This window comes from Phocoena sinus, chromosome 15 (assembly GCF_008692025.1).
Source record: "Phocoena sinus isolate mPhoSin1 chromosome 15, mPhoSin1.pri, whole genome shotgun sequence".
In the NCBI taxonomy this organism is placed as follows: domain Eukaryota; kingdom Metazoa; phylum Chordata; class Mammalia; order Artiodactyla; family Phocoenidae; genus Phocoena; species Phocoena sinus.
This window is the reverse complement of record NC_045777.1, coordinates 28,182,403-28,209,377: the sequence shown is the minus strand read 5'-3', so window position 1 is coordinate 28,209,377 and position 26,975 is coordinate 28,182,403. Positions and strand designations below refer to the sequence as shown.

At 36.5% G+C, this 26,975-nt stretch overlaps 1 protein-coding gene and 1 pseudogene across 1 annotated transcript; one reads left to right on the top strand and one right to left on the bottom strand.

Annotated features, from left to right (window-relative positions):
- Nucleotides 1–257: 257 nt before the first annotated feature.
- On the bottom strand, nucleotides 258–26,541 carry RAD21L1 (RAD21 cohesin complex component like 1). Its single transcript, XM_032605849.1, has 13 exons — nucleotides 26,366–26,541; nucleotides 25,048–25,177; nucleotides 23,390–23,483; nucleotides 21,614–21,720; nucleotides 17,248–17,418; nucleotides 16,229–16,324; nucleotides 15,149–15,259; nucleotides 13,594–13,820; nucleotides 13,263–13,362; nucleotides 12,297–12,421; nucleotides 9,994–10,089; nucleotides 7,604–7,681; nucleotides 258–490 (listed from the first exon to the last, which is right to left on the bottom strand). The coding sequence occupies exons 1-13, from the start codon at nucleotides 26,507–26,509 to the stop codon at nucleotides 302–304; spliced, it is 1,668 nt and encodes a 555-aa protein (XP_032461740.1). The 5' UTR covers nucleotides 26,510–26,541; the 3' UTR covers nucleotides 258–301.
- Nucleotides 1,510–2,608, top strand: LOC116739780 (annotated as a pseudogene).
- Nucleotides 26,542–26,975: the final 434 nt, after the last annotated feature.

The following is a 26,975-nucleotide window of genomic DNA, read 5'->3' as shown; positions in this document are numbered from 1 at the left end:
GGCATACAGTATTTTAACAATGTATTCTAAATGCAACGTTCAAGTTAGGGAAATGGTAAATGATATGCATTCAAGTCAGCTAAGTTAAAATATTACTTAGCTATAATTAAGTATTGCTGTAAGCATATAGGTTTCCAATTCTAGCTATGATTATTCTGAGCTTACAAAGAGGAAATGGAGATCAACCTATCTATGAAATGGATCAGACCTTCAGCTGCTTCCAGACAAGCTTTGACATTAAACTGAACAATCTATAAAGAAATTCCAATGGTGACATAAATCTGCATGTTCTGGATTTCCTTCACATTTTATGGAACATTGGTCCCTCTGTAGCTATAATATCTGCATAGGGAGCACTCTGCCTCAGCTCAATAGCCCGCTGTTTTTTTAGGACAAGAAAGCTATAAAATTTGGCTGCAGCTTGTTTTCGGTCATTATTTCTGCAGAGCTTCATCAGACTAAAGTACTGCATTCCCATCTTGTTGGATTCCTGGGAAAACAATTATAAAAGAAGAAAGGAAAGGGAAACAAGATGATTAGAAATAAAGCAGGCTGTGGATGCATAATGAACAACAAAATATTGATATTTTTGATAAGTGACTGAAATTCTTAAATGGAGAAATGCAAATGACTCATTAGGAAACAAAAAACATCATAGGTCATTGAGCACAGCTTGGTTCATTGAGAAAATACATGCAAAAGAACTCTAAAGTATTACACAAATTTCTAATGTGTTGTACAAATGTTAGGTCTTTTAAAAAATTGATGTTAACATAAATGGCTCCTGGAGAAAGTGCAAATTAATTTAGACTTGCAGGCAGAAAAAAGTCCACAGGACCTTGGGAATCTTCAAAATCAATGAAAATTATCAGCCTATCAGGCTTGTTTTCTTTAAAGGTACTGCAGGATGGGGGTGACTAAACAACTCTTGTGGTAAATGTCATGGCAGGGGAATATGACTAAATACATCTCCTAGTTTCTTTGCACAGATTAAAAAGATGTTGGATTCACTATAGGACACCTGTGAATCTACTAGAAAAACTGAGGTACAATAAAGTATTTAAATAGACTACGTACCTGGAATCAGATTTCTAGAACAGGAGTATTGTTTTTTAGTTAGAAATACTGTGGTGAATACTGGTCAGTATCCCTGTGAGTATTGTACTAATCTGATAGCTGTGAAGCATTTTTTTTTTTTAAAATAACATATACAAGGGTTTTTCTGTTCTGTTTTGTTTTGTTTTGTTTTGCCAGTCCATAACACTTAACAAATCAATAAGTTAAATAATTTATCATACTTTATCTCAACCAAAGGAGCAGCCCAGTGTCAGCAACCTTTCAGAGATGGCATGCCAAGCCTTCATTTATCCCCCCCTCTTGAGGAGACAAAATGCAGATCAGGTGGCTTTTTCCCCAGGGAGAGAGCAGGGACAGCCTTCTCAATTCCAAGAATCCTTTTGAAAAACACCCTGAGAGGATTATTCTGTTTCCTCCAGAAACTCCTTTAAAATGAAGGTAAAGGAATAAAGGAAGGAGAGAAATACAAAGTGGAAGACTATCAGACTTAGAGAAAGCCGAACCCTACATGCCAGCAGAGAGGAAAGCCAGCAAAAAGCAAGCCAACTTGAGATACAGAAATCTGACCCTGTTTGAGGAAAGTCTTTTAGGAACTTATTTGGAGAACAAGGATTTTTGAGGAATGCACTAACCATTCTGCCTCTAGACTGAGTTTCTTGCTGGCTGTTCTAATCTACAGATCCCAGACTTGAACTGCAACATCCAATTGGATTTTCAGCCTCCAGCCAGCCCTGCTCACTTCTGACTGTCCAGACCCTACAATCTGAATTGGCTTGAGCCAATTCCTTAATCTATCTTGTTGCTACTGCTTCTCATGACTAATAGGGATTTTGTACAATTCAGTGGTTTTTGTATACTGAACAAAAAAACTACTTAGTTTGTCTAAAGTCTGAAGTCAAGGGGAGATTCTGTCAGCAAGCAAGGACCTCTCAGTTCAGTCCTGAATGGGCTTTTCCTCTAATTGCAACCCAAAGCTTTACATCTGTCTTCCTGTCCCTATAGAGTTTACTTGTGCCACTAAATGTGTAAATGTATATAGACAGAATGTTACTACCGCCAGATTCTCTAATTATTTAATATATTCTACAACCTCTAATATATCACATACTTAAGGCCATCCGTCCATTTATCTTTACATGTCAAAAATGTGGACATAAGGCCAGCATATACTTGTGCTCAGTATTTAATGGTGGAATTTAAGTTAAGTACAATAAAACATGAAAGCTGTAAAATAAAAAAATTAAAAAAAAGCATTTCCAGCAGTGACAGCCTCCCCATGAGTATGTGCCTCTTGCAAAGGATCTCCTTCATCCGTCTCCAAAAGAGAAGAGGAAACATGAGAAGCACCTGGTCCAGAACCCCAATTCCTACTCCATGGTTATGAAATACCCAGGATGCCATAAAATCACTACCACCTCTAGCAATGCACAAACAGTAATTTTGTGTGTTGGTTGCTCCTTGTTCTCGCCAGCCTACAGGAATAAAAGCAAGGCTTACAGAAGGATGCTCCTTCAGACAGAAGCAGCTCTAAAAGCATCCTGAATCAAGACGAGAGGGATACCATTCCTATAAACACACTTGAATAAAACAAAAGACAAAACCCCAAAGTGAAACAAAACCTAGGAAAAGCTCAGGAATTGTAGGCAGCAGGATGTCATAAGCTGGAAATGAGGGGTGAAGCTAAAAACATGAGAGTTCCTTAAAAGGCTACTTGGAAACAGTTAGATCCTCAGGTCTACTCCACCACCACACAGAACCTTAAGACCACTACTCCCATACCTAGCAGGAAGCAGGAAGTTGTCTTTCTGGAGATATCAACCAGTGAGGTTCTAGACTTGGAATAATAGGCACTGTGGATGGTGGAGGAGAAGTGTTATAGACTGGGGAAATATGGGAAATTCTAATGTCTAAACAGTGAGACTGCAGCCTCTCCCTTACTCCCTTTGGTTCCTGAACCACGGGCATCATGCTTATATCTGCTAGGCAGTAGATCTGAAGATTAAGCTGGGAAAGTGAACATTCCAAGGAAAAGAATCCTATAGATAATGACGTGTGTGTGTGTGTGTGTATTGGGGGGGCACCACCCAATTATCTCACTATAAAGACCACAAGTCTACAAGCCCCATCCATGCTTATCTAACCTCCAATCAGCTTTTTGGTGTCTCACTCTTTTAAAAAAAAAAGAGATCTAAGAGACATTTGGATAAAATTTCTAACATTCAAGAGCAGAAAAGAATGCATTCAAGAGAATCACTAAGGGGCTTCCCTGGTGGCGCGGTGGTTGAGAGTCCACCTGCAGATGCAGGGGACACGGGTTCGTGCCCCGGTCCGGGAAGATCCCACATGCCACGGAGCAGCTGGGCCCGTGAGCCATGGCCGCTGAGCCTGTGCTTCCGGAGCCTGTGCTCCGCAACGGGAGAAGCCGCGACAGTGAGAGGCCCGCGTACCGCAAAAAAAAAAAAAAAAAAAAAAAAAAGTAAAGGTGCAATTCAGGAGATCCAACATCTGACGCATAGGTAGTGCAGAAAAGGAGACTAGATTAACAAGGAGGAAATCCAAAACAATTTCCAATGCAAGAACATGAACTCTCAGAATAAAGAATCTATTACATGTTTAGCACAATAAATGAAAAAGACCCATACCAGAGCACATCATCGTGAAATTTCAGGCCACTGGGGATAAAGAAAAGATCTAAAAGCTTCCAGAGAGAAAATAAAGGTCACCTACAAAAGACCACCAACCAAGCAGCATCTGACTTTTCAATAACAACACAGATGCCTAGAAATGTTGCAAAGCCTTCAAGATCTGAGAGTTATTATTTTCAAGCTATGTTCAGATACACCCAATAAAGTTAAAGGTAAAATAAAGACATTTTCAGACTTGTATGTAGGGCCTCTATCTCTTATGAACTCTTTTTTTTTAGATTAATTTATTTAATTTTTATTTATAACTGTGTTGGGTCTTCGTTGCTGTGCACAGGCTTTCTCTAGTTGCGGTGAGCAGGGGCTACTCTTCGTTGTGGGGTGCAGGCTTCTCACTGTGGTGGCTTCTCTTGTTGCAGAGCACAGGCTCTAGGCGCATGGGCTTCAGTAGTTGTGGCATGCAGGCTCAGTAGTTGCGGCACATGGACTTCTTGGCTCCGCGGCATGTGGGATCTTCCTGGACCAGGGCTTGAACCCATGTGCCCTGAATTGGCAGGCGGATTCTTAACCACTGTGCCACCAGGGAAGCCCTCTTTTTTTTTTTAAATTTAATTTAATTTGTTTATTTTTTATACAGCAGGTTCTTGTTATCTATTTTATACATATTAGTGTATACATGTCAATCCCAATCTCCCAATTCATACCACCACCCGCCCCCAACCCCCCACCCCGCCACCCCCCCACCACTTTCCCCCCTTGGTGCCCATGTTTGTTCTTTACATCTGTGTCTCTATTCCTGCCCTGCAAACCAGTTCATCTGTACCATTTTTCTAGGTTCCACATATATGCGTTAATATACTATATTTGTTTTTCTCTTTCTCACTTACTTCACTCTGTATGACAGTCTCTAGGTCCATCCATGTCTGTACAAATGACCCAATTTCGTTCCTTTTTATAGCTGAGTAATATTCCATGGTATGTATGTACCACGTCTTCTTTATCCTTTAGTCTGTCGATGGGCATTTAGGTTGCTTCTATGATCTGGCTATTGTAAATAGTGCTGCAGTGAACACTGGGGTGCATGTGTCTTTTTGAATTATGGATTTCTCTGGGTATATGCCCAGTACTAGGATTACTGGGTCATATGGTAAGATTATTTTTAGTTTCCATACTGTTCTCCATAGAGGCTGTATCAATTTACATTCCCACCAACAGTGCATGAGGGTTCCCTTTTCTCCGCGCCCTCTCCAGCATTTGTTGTTTGTAGATTTTCTGATGATGCCCATCCTTTTTTTTTTTTTTTTTTGTGATACGCGGGCCTCTCACTGTTGTGGCCTCTCCTGTTGCGGAGCACAGGCTCCGTACACACAGGCTCAGCGGCCATGGCTCACGGGCCCAGCCGCTCCGCGACATGTGGGATCTTCCCGGACCGGGGCACGAACCCGTGTCCTCTGCATCGGCAGGCAGACTCTCAACCACTGCGCCACCCGGAAAGCCCTGATGATGCCCATTCTAACCGGTGTGAGGTGATACCTCATTGTAGTTTTGATTTGCATTTCTCTAATAATTAGTGATGTTGAGCAGCTTTTCATGTGCTTCTTGGCCATCTGTATGTCTTTTTTGGAGAAATGTCTACTTAGGTTTTCTGCCCATTTTTGGATTGGGTTGTTTGTTTTTTTAATATTGAGCTGCAGGAGCTGTTTATATATTTTGGAAATTAATCCTTTGTCCATTGGTTCATTTGCAAATATTTTCTTCCATTTGGAGGGTTGCCTTCTCGTCTTGTTTATAGTTTCCTTTTCTGTGCAAAAGCTTTGAAGTTTCATTAGGTCCCGTTTGTTTATTTTTGTTTTTATTTTCATTACTCTAGGAGGTGGGTCAAAAAAGATCTTGCTGTGATTTATGTCAAAGAGTGTTCTTCCTATGTTTTCCTCTAAGAGTTTTATAGCATCCAGTCTTACATTTAGGTCTTTAATCCATTTGGAGTATATCCTTGTGTATGGTGTTAGGGAGTGTTCTGATCTCATTCTTTTACATGTAGCTGTCCAGTTTTCCCAGCAGCACTATTGAAGAGACTGTCTTTTCTCCACTGTATATCCTTGCTTCCTTTGTCATAGATTAGTTGACCTCCTATGCACTCTTTGTCTCAGGAAATTATGAGAGGATGTTAACCACCAAAAAAATTCAAGATAAAGATCAAATCATCAAAACTAGAGGGACTAACATAGGAAAGAGACAAAGGAATCCCCATGTTATGGTAAAGGAATGTCCCAAGACAAAAACTGTGGAGCAGACCTAGAGAGCAACTAGTCTAGATTAGAACAAGAGGAGGATGAGCTCTGGGAAGGATATTTTCAAGAAAAAAGAAAGGAACTGATGAATTAATTGATGTATTTGACCATACTAAAAGGGGTTTTATTTTATTGTCAGAGAGTTTTGAAAAAGAATTAAGGATGGGTATATAGATACTAAGCAAATGTGAAAACTGAGGTAAAGATTAACGCCAAAATAAAAAACCCATAAAGTTGGCAAGAAATGTAATTATGCTTATGAAGTCTCAATTTAAACTAATTTTTACATAGTGGTGGCAACTGATGGTTGTCCCTTAATATCCATTTTCTTCTTCCTCCATAGTAATAGAATTATTAGCTGGTCCCATGGTTGCCAGGTAAGGACTACGTTTCCCAGCTAGATGTGGCAAGGTGATTAAGTGCTGGTCAGTTAAATGTGAAAAGTGATACATACAATTTCCGGGATATACCCTTAAAGGAAACTTTGCTGCTGATTGGAATGCAGACATGGTGGATAGTTAGCCATTTTGGATCCCAAGGATAAAGAAAATGAGATAAAGGGAACCTGGGCCTCTGACAACTTTGTGAACATAGCTGCCATACCAGATAGTACTCTACCTGACAGAGAAATAAACTTCCATCGTTTTAAGCCACTGACATTTTGGCTCTGTGTCACAATCAAACCTGCATCGTGACTATTCTAATTATAACATTGTAAGCACTGAATACTGTGCTGAAAATACACTGGGGTGGGGGAGATATAACTAAGCTAAATTTTCATTTTCTTCTGAAAGAAGTCAACAGATAAAATATAAAGCTGAAATATTAGGAAAGAGCAGTAAGAACATGTAATTAGAAACATAGATATAAATACTAAAAGAAACAGTTTATATAGTTTCCTCTGGTAAGCAGAACTTAGGAATAAGTAGGGATGGGACAAAAGACTTGTGTGTTTCCCTTTCAGCCTTAAACATAGTACTACTGAACTTTCAAAATTATATACATGTATTATTTTGATAAAAATATAAGTTAAATTTTAAAATTATCTGTTTCATTCTTAAACTGTTATAAATTTAGTTTCACATTGAGAATTAGTTAACAGGCTGCTAAACACAAGAATTGGACATAGAATAGATGTCTAGGGACATGAAAATGGGTAAGAATTGATTAGAACGTGTAGGCACCAAAAGCAAACTCACATTTAGGCTCGGGTATACAGCTTAAAAATCATTTCACTCTAGTGTAATTTGGCCTCAACAAAAACACAATGAAAATTGTTTTATTTCTATTAATATTTAGAAGGTTGAACTCAACATTTTACTTATTTTTTTTTTTTTTTTTTTTTTTTATGCGTTACGCGGGCCTCTCACTGTTGTGGCCTCTCCCGCTGCGGAGGACAGGCTCCGGACGCGCAGGCTCAGCGGCCATGGCTCACGGGCCCAGCCGCTCCGCGGCATGTGGGATCCTCCCAGACCGGGGCACGAACCCGCGTCCCCTGCATCGGCAGGCGGACTCTCAACCACTGCGCCACCAGGGAAGCCCTACTTATTTTTAAAAATAAAAATAGGGTTGACAAACCCTACTAAGTCTTACCCGCAAGCTATTTAACATCTGAAGTATTCTTCGATTCCATCTCTCCACCTCAATATTTTGTTCATTCCCCAATGACTCCTGTTTGAATAATTGATATAATATTTCATTTAACCAAATTTTACTGAATGTTTACTATTTGCCAGCCATAGTGTTAGCTGCCGCAAGAAACACAACTGTAACACTGGGTCCTGCCAAATAAGGAGCTTATAGTCTGATAATTGAGAGAATATGACTAACATACAAATATAGCTCAGTCTTTACAGGATTATATCTATACTCCCAGGCTATCTTCTGACAAGGGGTTCCAGAGTTGGAGATTCTGCCATCTCTATTGGTGATGCATCCCAGGCATTGTGCACTTACTTTTAAAAGTAAAGATGACCACTTTTGGCTAGGACTGTCCCAGCTCTGGTCAATCTGAACTCAGATGACAGGAGTAAACAAAAAGCTATAGAAGAACTACCTTGTAAAGGCCTTTATATGAATTTATCTGGTGATATAAAAGCTGTAACAATAACTGATGTTTAGTATGTACAATTGGGTTAGGAAGCTTACGAGTTTCAAGGGTGTCTTGTCCGAAAAAGATCAACCCACGGCCTTTCATGTTATTTGAATAGATTCAATCTTTTCAGTTTTTAGCCACTTTCAGAAACACCTTAATATTTAAAAATTGTAGAGTTGAAATCCCTTCACAGGAACTCATTCTAAGCCCTTACCAACTAACACCTTATAAGCTGAGAACAGAACTGGGCATAGGAAAGGTGCTGATGAGTCTGATAAAAAAGCAAGACTACAAAGGGTTGGGGGAGGCAAGTGGCACAGATCTGACCTACTTTATAATTTCCCCAATGCTATCTCTGACCATGAAACCTAACAGCTCCTGTGTCACCCTTATCACAGCCCCACTGTTTGTCAAGTTTTCGTGTATACCTCTGGAGCCCAGACACTTCTTAAAATTGCATTCAATTTCATGAACTCTGAGATGATTTCAGAGAGCTTCAGAATATCCTGTATGATATTTTAAATCTTTTGAGGCTAAGGGAACTGCCAAGTCCCCATTCTTGCCAGCTGTACTGGCTTCCTGGTTCTGCCTATACAGCATCCTTTCTTACATTCCAAAGATAGTGATCTGAAAACATGGTCAATTTTATTCTGAAGAGTTTTCTGAATTCCTCCAGGTAAAATTTATGTTTATTTCTTTCTGGTTTATTCTGGGACAAACTAGTTCATCCAATTACTAATGTTTATTTTATTGTTAAATACACAAATGTATTTTTCAAATGTAAAAAGCAATGGCCCAACTCTTTGTTAAAGATCCATGAGACTGCAGCTTCACCTATATTGTACAACTAAACAAATCAGGAAAAGGCTCAGAAAAAAATAGTCTGTGCATTTTGCTGAAGCCTGTCCACTTGATCTATCTGGACACCTACAGCTGAGTCCATTGTGTGGAAAGCCCTGTGGATTATTAAAACAGCTGAACTTGTGCTGTGTTGTGGTTTTCTTGACCATGTATGAAAATAACCTGTGTCTAGAAGCAAAGAGAAAGGCGAAAGTGACTCAACTCTCTTCTGGCTCAGTTGTTTGGATGTTTCAGGTAAAAATTTCATGTATTTATTCTGTCCTAGATTATCCAGAGAAGTCAGTCATATGAAAAAAACAATTTAATAGTCTTGGAACTCATTGTAAAGATAATTTATTTAAAAACAAACTAACATTAGGCATTAGTAAGTGTTTTGATATTATTTAAGAAACTTTTGTTAAAATTCATTACAATGTTAAAAATGCCTTCAGCACTATGGGACAAGGACTAGAGAAATAAGACAGTAATCTATATGGAGTCAGGTGAGTCACATGTTAGCTTTGGCTTCGCTACTGACTTGTGGTCCTCTGTGCAGACCATTCCCTTTTTCTGATCTCTAGAAGTCTTGAGTCAGACCTTGGTCTATATCAGCCAAGGTCTTGGTATAGACCGTGAGTCATTGTTTTGGGAAATAATGCCCATACATTTTTCTTTAAATAAAATGAAATTTCAAATGCCCTAGGACATAGTCATAATACAACTCTGCTTCTTTACAGATGTTATAAGAATAATTTAAAACAATGATTCTCAACATTTTAAACCCATGACTACCTGTGATAAGTATAAAAATCCCATACATTTCTTTAAAATTACTTAAAGTTTCAAAATAAATTAAAGAATAAAAGATCAAAGGAATTCTGAATATGTTTTATCAAGCTACTCATACACATCTTTGTTAAGAACACAAATTTAAATTGTAATTTTAGAGAGTAACGTGACAGCTAAAAACAATTTTTAGGTAAATAAGGTGTTAACTATTTAGGAACAAAGTTTTAAATAACATTCTTAAGACTATACATCTATTTACCAATTCAACTGGACAATTTTCAATTTCTTGTGCCAAGATGGCATTCAGTAAAGATGATTCCTCAGCAGCTGAAGGTACCGTTTCAGCAATATCCTGCTAAAGCAAATTAGGGAAATATAGGTAAGTTATCACAGTAGTAGTAGTCATCACAGGAACAATCTCATTTTATTAAATGCTTTAATCACATGGATGCTCATTTCTAAAAGTAATTTAAAATACTACCTGCATTCTCAAAATATTATTTCTGAAATATCCCAAATAGGCAATCCCTGACTTAAATATTCCTGTTTTCTCTATGCCTCCCACAATGAAGAACTTGCATGTTCTGCCCTCCTTGCTACGTATCTTTTCCCTTCCTATTTCCCTCAACACTACAGATGTCATATCAAAAGTCTCTGCTGCTGCACAGCTGAGACCACTTTCTATGAAGCAGTTTGTCTTTGCCCCAGTCCCCTACCTCTATTCTCATGCCAGAACCAGGTGGCAGAGGAAGAAGAATTGTAAGCCGAGGGAGTGAGAATGGTGGAAGGGATATTAATATCCCTACCTAGGGCCAGGACAGGATTCTTGCCACTGCTGCTGGAGTGCCACTAGCAAGAGGGAAGAAAAACTGTGTCCTCCGGAAGGGGAACGAAGACAAAAAGGAAGACGGAAAAAGAGAAATTCTCCATTCATCAACACTCTCTTTTCTCATTGCTATGGAAGCTGTTGGCCCCTTTCTCATCTTCAGCCTGTCTCCAAGCTTCATTCCCCAAGCTGTTATCTGTGGTTGTGATTAAGTTAGAAGCTTCCCACAACATAGCTTACTTGATTTTTCATTTTAGCTTTTAAAACTTTTCATGAGTATGAGGTTGCATTTTATTCTTTAATATACATGTTTGTGGAGCCCTATCATGTTTTTTCCCTTTTATTTCTATGAATATTCTACATTTTAGATACTCTCAATTGTGCAGTTATTTTACAAAATATTGTTTGAATTTTTGAAAGATTTGAAAATGATTATCAGAATCAATATTTTTCTGTCCATTTAAATTGACTGTGCTTCCATTACTGACGATATTTCATATCTGTTCACCATTTTTGGAAGCAGAATAAGAATGAAATTGAAGGTTAAAGCATAAGTATAGGGTAAAGGAGTAAAAGGTTCAAAAGAAGTAGTGCAACAATCTTTCCTTCACTGCAAGCACCAAAATTTTGTCACTATGTTAAAAAATAATAAACTAAACAAATTTGCCTAATCATAATTTCAGTAGGTGCATTCTAAGAAATGTCTGAATCCAAATAAGGAAGAGAGTAGTACTGGCAACCCAGTATCTCAATATTCAGTATATGATCAAATTAACACATTCTGTTTTAATGTATTATGAAATTGTCTTTCCTTCCAAGGGCATTCAGTTTCAATGTGGATTGACTCTCAATTCCCTGAGTGGTTATCAAAATACAGTGATGATGGAACAAACCAGAAAAGCACTGTTTTCTTTTTATCTTGTGTGGTATAATATTTACACTTGTACAGTCAGTAAAGTGACATTGGGAAAATATTTTACAGCACACTTTTTCCAACTACTTTTTTTTTTTTTTTTTTTTTTTTGCGGTACGCGGGCCTCTCAGTATTGTGGCCTCTCCCGTTGCGGAGCACAGGCTCCGGACGCGCAGGCTCAGCGGCCATGGCTCACGGGCCCCGCCGCTCCGCGGCATGCGGGATCTTTCCGGACCGGGGCACGAACCCGTGTCCCCTGCATTGGCAGGCGGACTCTCAACCACTGCGCCACCAGGGAAGCCCCCACATTTTTTTAATAACTGTTTTTCAAATAAAAATTATGTCTTCAAGTAAAAATTAAAAAAAATTTTTTGGGTCATGGATCTTTAGTCTTTCATGCTAAGATAACCGGTGCGTCTAACACATATTATTTTTAGAGTTAGGAAGGGTGAACTTATGATCAGAAGCAAAGCTTAGGTGTATTTTCTAGACTTCTAAAGGATTCCATGACATATTGAATGTGAGACCTCAGCATATAACCAGATTCAGGTATAATAATTTATTCAGTGTACCATGAAAAATACTCTTTCAGTATGAAACTACTTATCTTGTGATTTGCTATCCTAAACTTCTAGAAAATACTGTTCTGCAGATGTAAATTATGTTTTACCCTGTAGTACTGTACATACTAAAGAAGTTATAGAATAACGTAAGATGAAATATAAACTATAAATATAAGACGATATACCAGAGTCTCAATGTTCCTTCACTGTATGTGACAGGAAGATAATAATATTTTTATTACTCTCTTTGGTTAACTTACATCAGAGTTAATATTTTTATTGGTATCCTCACAAGAGCTACACTTAGATCCATCAGTCGCTTCCTTCCAAGTTTTGGATTGACTTAACTCTTGCAGGGAATTTGGCTCTTCCATCATGGAGGTCTCTGAATTATTAAGGAAGTAAAAAAGATTTCACTAACATATCTTTCAAACTTAAAATTGGGATATGGTTGTTACAAAAGAAAACTTCTGACAGACAACTTAAAATCCAAGAATTTAAGTGTGCGCAAACTTTCTTATAGCACCCCAAGTCTCACATATTTATCTTCCATTTTCCTTCATCTGCCTTTTTATCACCTCTACTCCCCGTGTTCCACCACCTATCTCCTCCACTCTCGTTCCCACACATTTAACTCACAAGACAACATGGATATACCAAGCCCATCTTAGTATATTGTTCAGCAGATTTTAATGCCTTCAGTAAGCAGAGGTTCACTCAACACATAAGTTAGCTTTATTATTCCTTTATAATAGTCACAATAATAATTCATTATTAATATTATTAAAATTTCATGCATCCTCTAGGGGGATAGATATATCTATATCTCAGGTTAACTGTATTGTTTAAATGCTATTCTTATCACTAAGTGATTTTTCATGTTAGTTGTCTTAAAGTGAAACATTATCCTACGAGATATAGAATTTTCTTTGTTGAAGGCTTGTGAGTACTGCCTTTGTGGGTGGGGGAGGTGGGAAAGAGTGAGATTAAGAATAGTCCACATAGTATATATACTTCATCTTTTTAAGGTAGTTTGTTGGACAAAAATTAATCCACATAGAAGAATGCAAGGCTGATCTAACAATTTCTTTTAAGTTCAAGTACTCTTCTAAGAGCATTTATACTTGGGAATATGGAATTGGATCCCATCTTAATTTTAAAATGTAAAATCAAAGTTTTGTTTCTACAACATTCCCCTCAACACCAACAGAATTAGGATGTCTTACCTACTATGTTTTCGCTTCCCATTTCTTCCCTTACTGACTCCTTCTGCATCAATTTTCTTCCAAGTTTAAAGCCAGAGGACACAAAGCATTTTGTAAACAACTGTAAAAATATACATTTTTGTTTCTCGCTTTTGTACAAGTAAAGCAATTCAACAAAATACAAGCATATATGCTAAAAAGTTAAAACTATTATTCATGCACACACATCCAGCAAATTAATTCAAAAGGGGGTATTTTTTCACAAGTTTAAATTCCGTTGTAGATATGAATATAAATATGTATTTATTTATCACCAAACATTGCACCCATGTAAAAGAATAGAAACTATTACCATTTTCAGTTCAGCATGAGTCAGATCCTGGGCAGCAGTTGACAGAAGTGTGTCTGCTCCTCCCCTCTGCTTCCACATCATCAACCTTTGGGTAGGAGGTGCAAGTTCCAAAACCATGAGTGTGTCCGTAAAGGAAGTAAGCTGTCTATGCATAATTTTGCTACTGATCTCCTTGATTGGATCTATGAGCAGTTTCCTCTTTTTGCCTTTTCTTTTTTCAGCAATGTCTAAATATAATAAATACATACAAATGTGATAGGTTGTACAACTTTGCATAATGATATTCTAGGCATTGCATATCTAAGAAATGTCTACCACAATACAACCTACAGAGTTGACTTGGGAAGAAAATCCCCTTCTCTCTACTGAAAATTATGTTTTATATGGTTTTTGCACAGCTAGTGTGTCTCAGCAGCCAAGGGTTAACACATTTTGTAAAGTGCTTAGGAGGCAGGCACCCTGTTGATATACTAAATGGACAACTGAGGAATGTGGAGCAGAGAGTATATTGAGAGGGAAGTCACTCAGTTGTAAAGTTCCTTAAAATATCTACCTAACAGGATAACTTTTTAAAACATTAATTTGTATTTGTCCAGTGTATTTTTCCCTCCCCCATTGAAATTCATATACAAATTCCTAGTAGGTAGTTAGGGCCATGGGATTTTGCTCCTTTAACTAATTTGGCCGGGTAGAAAGTAGAAGTCAAGCTTTTCCTTAGTAAAGATGCAAAAGGGGAGTGGGGGGCAGTTAGATTTTCTGGAATGGGTGGAGATCTGAGATCAGATGGAGCCAAAGGAACTTGCTTGCTGATGTGCCTCAGTAAAATCTTGGGAATAGGACAAGATTCCAAAGGGGCTGGCTGTGTGATGACTCCAGAGGTTATGTAGGCTGGGACACTGGGTATCACACGGTGGTGTGGCTGATGACCAGAGGTTCCCTTCCACCTGCTGTACCCCTCCCCCAAACTTTGATACTATACATGGCTCAGGGCAGATAGGGGAGGTTTGCAGATTGCATTTCTTGCCAACCAAGTGGGATAGAGGCTCAGAGTTGAATTTCGCAAAGAAAACGTTGAATGCTTTATTCTTTGCATGCCTGAGTTTATAAACTGAAATATCAATTATACTACTTAAAATTAGGATATTCTTAAAAGATCTAGTTATATATTAGATTCATATTCAGTGCCTCTATTCCGACCCTTTTACTCTGTCTTATTTTATATTGCATGCTTATTTATCTCTTGATCAGACTGTAAGCTTCTTAAAAGCAGGAACTATGTCTTCATTTCTGTGCCCAGAATAATGGCTTGATAACTATTGGAACTGAACTCTGTTTTACATTTTCCAATTTCCCAAGCTGGACAGATGGTTTGACCAGGACTGAATATAATGGAAGGACCATCCCAAATTTTCTTCACACCTTTCCCTTATTGTATTATGAATGTTATTACTAGATTGACTACCTCCTATAATATTTTAAGAATTATTAAAGTATCTCAGGGTAAATAAGATAGTAGCGCATCAAAACTAAACATAAAAACATGAATGACTCTGACCTGAAGTATCAATTGGCTCAAGGGTAAATCCTTCCTCTTCATTTGATGATGTGGTTTCATCCATTTTTTCATTTTCAGGTGGACATACACACTCAGGATTATCTGGTTCTACTAATCAACGTTGCCATAAAAGGATTTATTAAAAAAAATAATGGTTATGTTGCAAACTAGAGGACTGTATGAGAATTAAAGTGAAAGATAAACTAACTGTAGATTTATATTGCTAACTGGAGCCACATCTGAATTCTTAGAATCATGTATTTAATAGAGCTGAAGAGACTCAGAGATTATACAGTCTGGGGCCTGCAGTGTTCAGGTGAGTCAAGTAGTATCACCCTCTTTTGCACCTGTCACATCTAAGGCTGGGCTACAGTCACATCAGAAGTGAAAACAGAGATAGGAACCACAATAAATGATTGACATAAATTTGGCAATATGTCTGCTAAAAAATTTGTGTTCTGTTAATGATTAGTTGACCCATAAAGAACCACACATAACTAAATTTTTATTGCCTCTTTTTACATTTAAAATTTCTACTACTGTGTTAGAAAGCAAATGTAACATCAAAAAGAGTGAAACATCAAAATGGGGCTAATCATTCTTTTAATTCTTAAGAAAAATCAGACTACAAGACTTCAAATCATCTGAGGTACTTTCACATCAATTTCAAGTAGAAAATATCCCCAAATTTATAATTTCTATCAAATTATATATAGATTGTCAAGCTATATTAATATTAATGTGATATTAATAATTAATAACCATGTTAGTGTCAAACATTAATGATGCTTTTACTATGTAACATATATTATTTTAATGATTCAGAAGCAGGGTATTTTGGCAGAGTATTTAAATGAGCTTTTATAACAAATAAACCCAATCCCGATTAAATACCCATCATTGTACTTTTCCCAGAACTTAGTTTTCTATTCTATATTATCTAAAGTCAGACTAAGAGTTTGAGGGACAACACTCTTCATTATCTTTCACTATACTATACTGCTACTTAAACCCATAAGTTTTGAGGCTTAATTTGAATATTAGTATCTGTTCACATTCTACACAAAAGAAACAACATACCCACTATAGTATCGGGAGGCTCAGGAAGCATGGAAATTTCTCTATTTAAATGCATGTCTTCTAACAGGATATTCTGATCATCTTGCAATAGATTGTCTTGAAAACACAATAAACACTTCGGTTATACAGAGTTGAATCTGTCATTTGTTCACTAAACACTTGACAGTATTGCATGCAAGGAGTTGTGATGGGATACAAAAATGAGTGAACCCTACTTAATTAGATTTGACTGGTTATATAGACTACCACATTTCATGCAGTATGACGTAGAATTTTATATATTTAATTTCCTTTCCTTTATTAAAAGTCTATTTATAAATGTTTATTTCAGGAAATATTTACTAAACTACCAAGATAGTAGCCTTGTTACAAAGCCATGTTTAGATTTTCAGATTAAGAAGTAAAAGTTTTCATACTCCTTTGGTAGAGATCTAAGGTTGAGCCACTATTTTTCGTAGTTTTCAAATTTCAAAAAGTTTGCCATAACCAGCCTTTTACTGTAAACTAGAGAATTAAAAAAAAAGATTTGATATATAATAGTCAGTATCTTTAAAATTAAGTGCATTTCGATTTCCAAGTTTTCTCTATCCTATTTCTATGATGACTTTAAAATAATATAATAATATAAATATAAAATAATAATATAAAATGCTGGACAGATCCTTTAGAATAGCTGTCCCACAATTTCTGCTAAAGAAAACAATGTTTTCTAGTATACAATCTAGTATATTTTGTGAGGAATATATTTACCTCCCTTCTTCCCCTCTAAAGACTAGAAATTTGTAAAAATAAAAACAAGAACTTATATGATAAATGTGTTTAAACAGATAGCTATTTACTTGGAACTAGCCTAAATTTTTAAATATACCATAGACTTTGAAAACTTGTGTAAAAAAATGTGTTGACCTATATGACCCAGAAGCATATATGAAATTTTAGTTTGATGGAATAAAACTTCCAGTATGTTATGTAATTTGACTGAAACAAATATCCAATTTCTATATGACCAGATAGTATACCAAATATTTCTCCTGCAGCTCCTTCATCTCCAAATCCATCTCCACTGTCACAGAACAGAAATATTTCTCCAATGAGGCTTCCAGAACTATGTTCAACTAAAGGACCACTGGAATTTAGCAATATGTTGTCATCAAAGAAGCTATGTCTTCTGAGAATTTCAGGTTCCTCCTCTAAATAAATACATATAATTAATATTGAGTTAGTCATAGAAACACAGAATTTTAGGGTTAGAAGCTAGAATTTAGATATCATTTTGAATAGCTCCTTTCATTTTACAATGAGAAAAGTGAGAGCTAAAAATTTATTTGAATTATTCAAAGACATACAGATGGCCAGTAGGCATATGAAAAGATGCTTAACATCACTAATTATTAGATAAATGCAAATCAAAACTACAATGAGGTACCACCTCACACCGGTCAGAATGGCCATCATTAACAAGTCTACGAATAATAAATGCTGGAGAGAGTGTGGAGAAAAGGGAATCCTCTTGCACTGTTGGTGGGAATGTAAGCTGGTGCAGCCACTATGGAAAACAGTATGGAGGTTCCTCAGAAAACTAAAAATAGAATTACCATATGATCCAGCAATCCCACTCTTGGGCATATACCTGGACAAAACTATAATTCAAAAAGATACATGCACCCCTATGTTCATAGCAGCACTATTCACAATAGCCAAAACATGGAAACAACCTAAATGGCCATCAACAGATGAATAAAGAAGATGTAGTATATATATACACAATGGAATACTACTCAGCCATAAAAAAGAACAAAATAATGCCATTTGCAGCAACATGGATGGACCTAGAGATTATCATACTATGTGAAGTAAGTCAGAGAGAAAAAAACAAATACCATATGATATCACTTATATGTGGAACCTAATTATGGCACAAATGAACCTATCTACAAAGCAGAAACAGACTCAAAGACATAGAGATCAGACTTGTGGTTGCCAAGGGAGAGCGGAGGAGGCAGACAGACGGACTGGAAATTTGGGGTTGGTAGATAAACAACAAGGTCCTACTGTATAGCACAGGAAACTATATCCAATCTCCCGGGATAAACCATAATGGCAAAGAATATTAAAAAAAGAATGTATATATGTGTAAAACTGAGACACTTTACTATACAGTATAGATCAGCACAACATGGTAAATTATACTTAAATTTAAAAAAGAAAAAAGAAAAAAAATATTTGAATTATTCAAGTCATTCTGCTAATCAGTGGAAACTGGATTTCTAGTCTAACACTTTTTCCAATACAATAACAAAAATTTCCAAAATATCAGGATAGAGTTTTTAGTAGTGGTACAGTTTAATACTTCCCAGAAGGTTATTATTGGCAGTCGAATGATTTCTTCTACCTTAGGTGGGTCATATCCCACTTGATTGAGTATTATTTCATGGACAGTTGCTTGAGTTGTTTGTCCATAAGGAGGGATTGGAAAATAAGGAGTATGTCTGCCTTCTAAGTAATGGAAAGGTAGGTAAAATATTAAACAATGGGCTTATAACATTTGTTCAATAGATATTTATTGAATGACTAGGTGTTAGGCAATATGCTAGGGGTTGGATACAGCAGTAAAAAAGATAAAACCTGGTCAGCTAACATAAACTGAGTGGTTACTATGTGCATTGTATTATGTAGTAGAGGATACTATTATAATCCTCATTGTACAGACAAGGAAACATCCACAGAAAGATTTCATAACTTGCACACAGTCACACCCTAATAAATGATAGAGCCAGGATCTGAAGGCAGCAAAGATCGTCTTAGTAACGGTTAGAATTCTAGCAAAATGGAGACTAATGAGAGAAAACTCCTAAGACACTGACAGCAGCAGATAAAATGAACTCCCTGCTTCAAACCGCCTGCTTCCAGATTGGCTGTCAGTACATGCATATTCTTTCCCTTCCTTGGGTTTGAATCTTTGGGTCCAGAAGTCTGAAACCCCAGAGGTCAGAATCTAGAAGTCTGAAATCCCAGAGGTCAGAGGTTGATCCTCTCTTTCCTTCCTCTAGCAACCCACGTCACTGCTAGTCAGTAAAGAAACTCATGAAGTATCACTCACTGGAAATTTTTCTACAGGCCTACATCTTCTAGAAAGAAAGAGCTAAAAAAGGCAACCTTCATTGTATTGGACTAAAGATTTGCTCAATAGAAAAAATAAACTTTTTCAAAAGAAGTAAAGGTATTGTTCACATCTTCCAGGTGCACCTTGATAGCTCCCAAAAGAAAAATCATTCTTTGTCAATAAGATAATAACATTTATGAACAGACAGTATATTCTGAGCACTGAACATCATGAGAACCTGAGAATACACCAAAAAATTAAAGAAATAATCTTTGCTTTCACTCTTATACTATAATCCAGAATAGGATGGATTAACATTAAATATTTCTTAGAGGACATTAAGTTTGAACTAGTTTTTGAAGGAGAGAAAATCCCTTATTGGTAGAGAGTACTAAAGGAGAGAATAAGGGAAATAACTGTGATGTTGCTAGTAATATCTGGATTTTACATATAGGGCAGTAAGGCTCAGAGAAGCTAGGTGATCTGCCCAATATCACACAGCAAATCAACAGAGAAAGCCCAGATTCAAACCCAGGTCTGTCAGTCTACTCAGGACATGTTCTCCCCACCTTCTTGAATTGTAGTAGACAGAACTGAGAACAACTAAATTGTATTGGTTGACTGGTAAGACATTTGCTTGACTAGAGCAAAAAGTCTATTTTAAGGTAAAACAAAGTTAATAAAGATGGTGATAAATTGGTAGAGGGCCTTGAGGAGAGGCAGGAGTATCTATCAGTAAGTTATAGGGACCCAAGGCACTTAAGAAGAGAAATGTGATGTGGAAAAAAAATGGAATTTAAGGACAATTCCTCTTGCAGAGCTGTATAAAATGTGGGGCCTGGAAGAAACTGTGTAGGAGGGTATACAGCACTTCAGCACTTTAGTACTGGTGAACTAAATATATATATATATATTTAGTACTGGTGGCTAGGGAAACAGAAAGAATACCTGAGACATTTCCATTTTTTTTTTTAATTAGCACTGGTATGAAGCTTATAGAAAGCATAGTTAAAAGTGATCCTAAAGTTGCAGGGCTGAAGAAGAGCAGTAGCATTTACAGGGAAATGTGTAAAGAATATCTTGGGCAGTAGGAAATATGATTAACTTTTTACCAATGTGTTATATTTCAAGGTTTGGGGTAACAGCCAGTAAGAGATGCGTGCTACTCAAAGTAGGGTCTGTGGACGGTGTTGGTCCACAACAGAGTAAATACACAAATTAGACGTAAATGTTCACAAAGTTTTAATATAATGTCGCAGAGTAATTTTATACATGTTGGATCTAATAACAAAAACTTGAGGCTTACATGTTGATTTTTAAGTAAGTTTTAAAATTTTTCTAGTAATTAATTTTTATTATATTTTACAAAAGTGTCATTCCATGACAGATAGGAAATTGACAAAAATTATAAAACTGGTCCTTCACCACAAATCATTTGAGAAACACAGCTATAGATCGTAAGAGTTATGGAAGGAGAGTCAGGATGAGAAGTGGAGGTTACAAGGTAGCTCAAGCATTACTGATGCTTGATCACCCTCCTCCACCTAAGACAAATTTAGGCCAGCCTTCTCCTATGCTCACTGCTTTGGGCACTATAAGAAAGTCAAAGATGAATGTGACGCAGATCTTACCCTCATGGAGTTTTCAGAACAAAACAGACCAATACAATAAATATCATGATACAAATCAGAGAGTGGTAAACGCCATAAAAAAAGAACAAATACTATATAGTTAAATTACACCATATAGCTTTAATTCTAAAATACATTCAACAGTTTCTGTTTCCCAATCAATGCGTATTCAGTGTGTATTTCCTCCTCACTCCCAAGCTATTTTAAAATCTGTTATTGATATATATTTAGAGGAAATATATTTTGAAGGCTCTGTATGCAGCACTTGTGTAAAACCTTGTGTATATGTTAACTACAGCAACTGTTTATTTATATGTCTCTCTCCCAGCCTGAAGCTCCTTGAGAGCAGGAAATGCTTCTTTAAACTTTGTATTGCCCATGCCTGTGATAGCACCTGACATATAGTAGATATTTAATAAACGGTTGTACACTGAGAAGGGAAGCATAGGCTAAGCCTGAGTCTTGGCATTGACACCTACAGTAGAAAAAGGCAAGAATAAACTTATTGGGGGGTTACATTTATACATCAAAAAACTCATACATTCTAAAGATATTTCTACTGGCATAGAAATAGCTTTGGCATTGTTTTAATACAAAAATGCAAATATAATTGATTATGACTTGCAATTTGAATTTCTCAAATATTCTCACCAAAGCTCCCAGTGTGGAAAAGTAGATCATTGCCATAATCTTCTCTAAGTGTGATTTCTTCTGGTTTGCTTTGATTCTGAGTAAAGTGTTCTGAAACATCAATAGCACTATGGAGAAATATAAGATTGAGGAAAGCATGTGAACAGAACACAATGATTTTGCAGTATACTGAAAAACAAACAAACACCCTTAAACAAAAACATGTTTTATTATAAAAACAAAGGAGAATTTTATTTTCTCAATAGTATTCCTTACAAACACTAGTTCATTATACATATGATATAATGAACTATGATCTCCAGGTTGTCAAATCCAATGGGCAATTCTCAGTCCTTATCTTACTTACCATACCCAACAGCATTTGAAATTGATGTTCACTCCCTTCCTCATGGAACACATTCTCTTCTTGGCCTCTGCAATACTACTGTCTCTTGATTTTCTTCCTACCTCACTGGCTGTTCCTTTTCCATCTCCTTTATTAGTTCTTCCTCATCTCCCAGGTTATTAACTATTAGGAATGACCCAACATTCAGTCCTCAGACCTCTCTCTCTCTCAAATCTACACTCATTCCCTCAGGGATTTCTTATGACTCATGGTTGAAGTTCCATCTACATACTCACAACTCTCAAATTTATATATCCCATCAAACATCTTTCCTGAATTTCAGACCCAGATATTCAACTACCTACCTACTCCCCTTGGATGTGTAACAGTCATCTCAAAACCTATATCCAAAACCTAATTTACTTCCTTTACCTTGCCCTCTTTAAACTTGCCACGCTCTAGTTATCCTAATCTCATTAAACTGGTAACTCCATTCTCATGCCAAAAATCATATAGTCAACCTTCACTTCTCTCTTTCTCTGTCAGCTCTGCCTTCAAAATGGATCCATAACTTGACTGCTACCACCTTGATAAAATGAAGACTGAGAACTGATCACAGAGACTATCATCTCTTGTCTGGACTTCTTACTGCAGTAATCTTCTCATAGGTTCTCTGCTTCCTTCCTTTCGCCCTTATAGTATGTAGCCAGAGGAAGCATGTTGAAGTCAAGTCAGATCCAGTCACTTTCCTATTCAAAACCCTCCTGTGCTCCCTATCTGACTAAAAGAAAAGTCCTCATTACAGCCTATGACACCCTCCATCACCTGCACCCCGGCTACTCCTCTGACCTCATCTCCTACCACTGGGCCCTTCATTTACTCCACTCCAGTCTCACTTGCCTCCTTGCTGTTCTTTGAATAGGTCCAACATGCTCTGCCTTAGAGCCTTTCCATTTGCTTTACATGGAACATTCTTCCCAACATTACTGAATGATTTGTTCCTTCAGTTCCTTTAGATTTCTGTTTGGACCTTATTAGAAAAGCCTTTTCTGATCTATTATTTTATTTTCTATTTCTCTTCATAATGCTGATCATCTCCTAGCATACAATATATTTACTTGTTTGTTTATTACCTGTCTCCCCCAACTAAAATATAAGATTCATGTGGCCAGGAGCTATCTCCTCAGTGCCTAGAACAGTGCTTGGCATATGGCAGGCACCCAACAAATATTGAATGAATGAATATACTGTCAATATTGCAAACTACATTCAGCAAATATATTGATTCATTTTTGGTTTTCTACTTTGAACTTTCACACTAAATTTAAGTCTTTGTCAACTGCATGTGTATTTCAGTTGTTAACTATGTTCCATCTGCATTCATGAAATCTGACAATGTAAAACAACGAAATATCAGGAAAATCAAATTGAAGGAAAATAAAATAATTTACTTCATATTTTGGGGATCAAAATCATGAAATTCTTCTGGCAATGTGATCGCATTGTAAGCTGCTTCGAGATTCTCTTTTGGAAGGTCAACCAGTCCTGAAAAGGATAAAATACCACATTCAATAAGTCATGATGCTATATAAAATCAACTTCCAACTAAATCTCTACTTTCTCTCACTGGACTAACTGTTTAGTCTCCTAACTGGTTTCCCTGTATCCACTCCTGCTCCTCTTCAGTCTATTCTCTACAAAACAGCCAGAGTGATATTTTAAATATGCAATTATATCAGATCACCCCCATAGGTAAAATGACTCAGGGACTTCCCTAGCGCACTTAAATAAAATCCAAATTTCTAATTAGGGCCCTGTATCCCTACAAAACCTATAGGCATCATCTAACAACACCTTCCCGTACTCACTCTACTCCAACCGTACTGGTCTTTTTGCTCTCTGAATGAGTCAAGCACTTTACCACCTCAAGACCTTTGCTCTTGCAGTTCCCTCTGCCCGGAATGCTATTCCCTCATGAACTTCTTACATGGCTGGATACTTCTCATTCTTCAAGTCTGAGCTTAAATTCTATCCTCTCAGAAAGGCTTTTCCCAATTAGCCTAACTAAAATACACTTCTCTCTTATTTTCTGTAGTAGTACTCTTTTTATATTCCTTCATAGCACAATCTATAATTATTATAATAATTTTTTTAGAAAATCTTTTTCATTATCTGATTTTCTCACCAGGCTCAAAGGGACCTTATTTGTCTTGTTTGTCCTTGTATCCCAGAGCCTAACATAGTGTTTCACACAACGTATGAGATCAATAAATATTTATGGAATATATAAGTGAAATAATGAACAAATTTATTTCACTGAACCATATTTGATATAATTATAAATCTACTAAGAGATTCTACAGATATTTTAAATAGAGAAAAAAAAACTTGTCAATCCTGATTCACCCATATTAACTGAGGGAACAGTACGTGCAAGGCACTGAGACAAGCACTATAAGAGATTCAGAAAATAAGTATGACAAAGATGTTGCCTTCAAGGAGCTTGCAGACTAGTGTGAGAGGCAAGGTCTGTACCTAGATAAACATAATACAAGGTGGAAAATGACTAAAGTCTTAAAACTAAAATAAAAATTTGAAAGCGTTCTATTTATGACACATGTAAATCTCTAGCACTTTGGAATGCCTAAAGATTTTCTATAATATTTCATAAATAGCATGCTATTGTACTTAGAGTCTTGAGAATTGTGAAAACAATGACAATTACTGATATCTAGGTTTTGTCAATCACACTATTTCTAATTTATCTCATAAAGGCAAAAACAGATATGGCAAACCAAGTGACCCATTAAAACTGAATATCAGAGTTTCTTACACAAGTGTGGTAGCATTAAGTATATTTCTTGTGTAAATAGGCAGCAACATTCCAAGTTTTTGAAGGCATAACCTTTTCCTGCAAACACAGGAAAAGAGCAAGGAAAATAATATAATTTGTTCTTAACCATGGAAACTTAGATTCAGTCAGAAGGAAGCTTACATTCACCATACTCACACTGGAACTACAGAGTGCTGCCAATTAAAAGAGCCCACCCAAAATAAAAATGCAAAAGGGAACAAAGATGAGTGAGACAGATCAATATTGCATGTATACCTGGGCGAAATGTCATCTTCATTTTAAGCAATGCTTCACTGCAATCTGCCAAAAGATACTTTGCCTTCCTGTTATAGATTCGAACAACTCCCAAAAGAAGGTGTCCTGAAGTTCGAAGTGCAATTTTCACCTTTCAAAATTTTTTTAAAGTATTAGAATATTAAAAATTAGATTCATAAACTCTGTTCTTTGAAAATTATAAAATAATAAGAATGTCTTCTCTTTAAAAAGCAGACATTTTGTATTCTTATTTAAGGTGAATCACTTAACTTTTACCTCACCTTGTAAAATGATTAACTTTTTTATTCAGTGAAGATAATCTAATGTGGCATTTAAGTGAAGTATGCTATTATTGGTTTTACGGGAAGTATATAACCTTTGCAGTCGGGCAGACTTGGGGTCAAGCCTTGGCTCAGTTGCTGAGGCTGAGTCATTTAACCTTCCTGAACTTCAATTTATTAATAATGGCTACAATTTATTATATACTTATTTTGTGCCAGGCATTGTCCTAAGAGCTTTTCATACACTAATTTATTTAATTTGGACAACAACCTCTATTTACAGAAGCAAAAACTGAGACTCAGACATGATAAGCAGCATGCCCAAAGTAACAAAACTATTAAGTGATAGAGGAGGAATTAAATTTAAATTTGACCAACTCAGAAGTTCATGCTCTTAATTACCACACTTCACTGAGGCTAAAAGAAGCCTATCTCATAGGGTTATTGTGAAGATTAAGTAAACTAAAGAACATACATAAAGTCTAGCCCAGTGCCTGACACATGGTAAATTTTCAATTATAATTCATCCTTCTCTCAAGAAGAAAACTACTTAACCTATAAAAATATTAAAATGATATTTTAATGCAAATTCTAATAGCTTGTTATAGTGTTTTATAATGAACATAGTACCTTGCTTATGAAGTGACTTCATATATATTTTGATTTATACTCAATCCTCCTTTCTTGCTACTCTCCCATTCATTCACCCATTATTTTTCTAAGAAATACTCATTTGATACCTACTGCGTATACAATATTTTGTTAGGGAATAAGAAACAATCACAAAATACGTATAAAACATGGCCTCTATCCTTCAGGATCCAATCAATTTAGGATAAACATATAAGAGTTAATTACCAACAGAAATCAATATATGTTTATGTCCAGAAAATAAATGCTATAGGAAATAAAAAAGAGAAGACCATTTAAGAAGTAAAGTTTCCTTGGAAATATATTTCATGATATAATGTATTTTAATTCCTTTCCTCTCCATAAGTCATAGCAAATACATACTATAATTTTAATGAATAACATACCTTAGGTGAAAGAATTTTTTCAATGGTTATTTCTAGATTACATTCAAATACATGGGCCTTTGTCAGTTTCTTCTCCCAGTGAGCTGCAAGCCAGATTTTGGCCAATGGCCCTCGCTTACTCATAAGCACATGTGTGTAGAACATGGTGCCTGTATTCCTTAGTAGTATTTAATGAACTACAGAGAACATTAAAAGACATTTAAATTTTGATACAAAAATCTTTCAGTGCTATTTTACAGCAAGCAAAACCATTTTTCACTAATTCTATAAAATAGATTATCTTCTAATTCAATGCATTATTCAATTCAAATTATTTTCTTATAAAAAGAAACTTTTATTTAAAATACAAAACTATATTGGGCTTCCCTGGTGGCGCAGTGGTTAAGAATCCGCCTGCCAATGCAGGGGACACGGGTTCAAGCCCTGGTCTGGGAAGATCCCACATGCCGTGGAGCAACTAAGTCCGTGCGCCACAACTACTGAGGCTGCTCTCTAGAGCCTGTGAGCCACAACTGCTGAGCCCGTGTGCTAGAACTACTGAAGTCCATGCGCCTAGAGCCCGTGCTGTGCAACACGAGAAGCCACCGCAATGAGAAGCCCACGCACTGCA

Coding starts and splice junctions, on each gene's coding strand:
- RAD21L1 (XM_032605849.1), bottom strand. CDS start 26,509: ATGTTCTACACACATGTGCTTATGAGTAAGCGAGGGCCATTGGCCAAA. Junction 21,721..23,389: donor TTTGATCCCCAAAATATGAA/GTAAATTATTTT, acceptor ATTTCTCCATAG/TGCTATTGATGTTTCAGAAC. Junction 15,260..16,228: donor GCCTCCCGATACTATAGTGG/GTATGTTGTTTC, acceptor AACGTTGATTAG/TAGAACCAGATAATCCTGAG.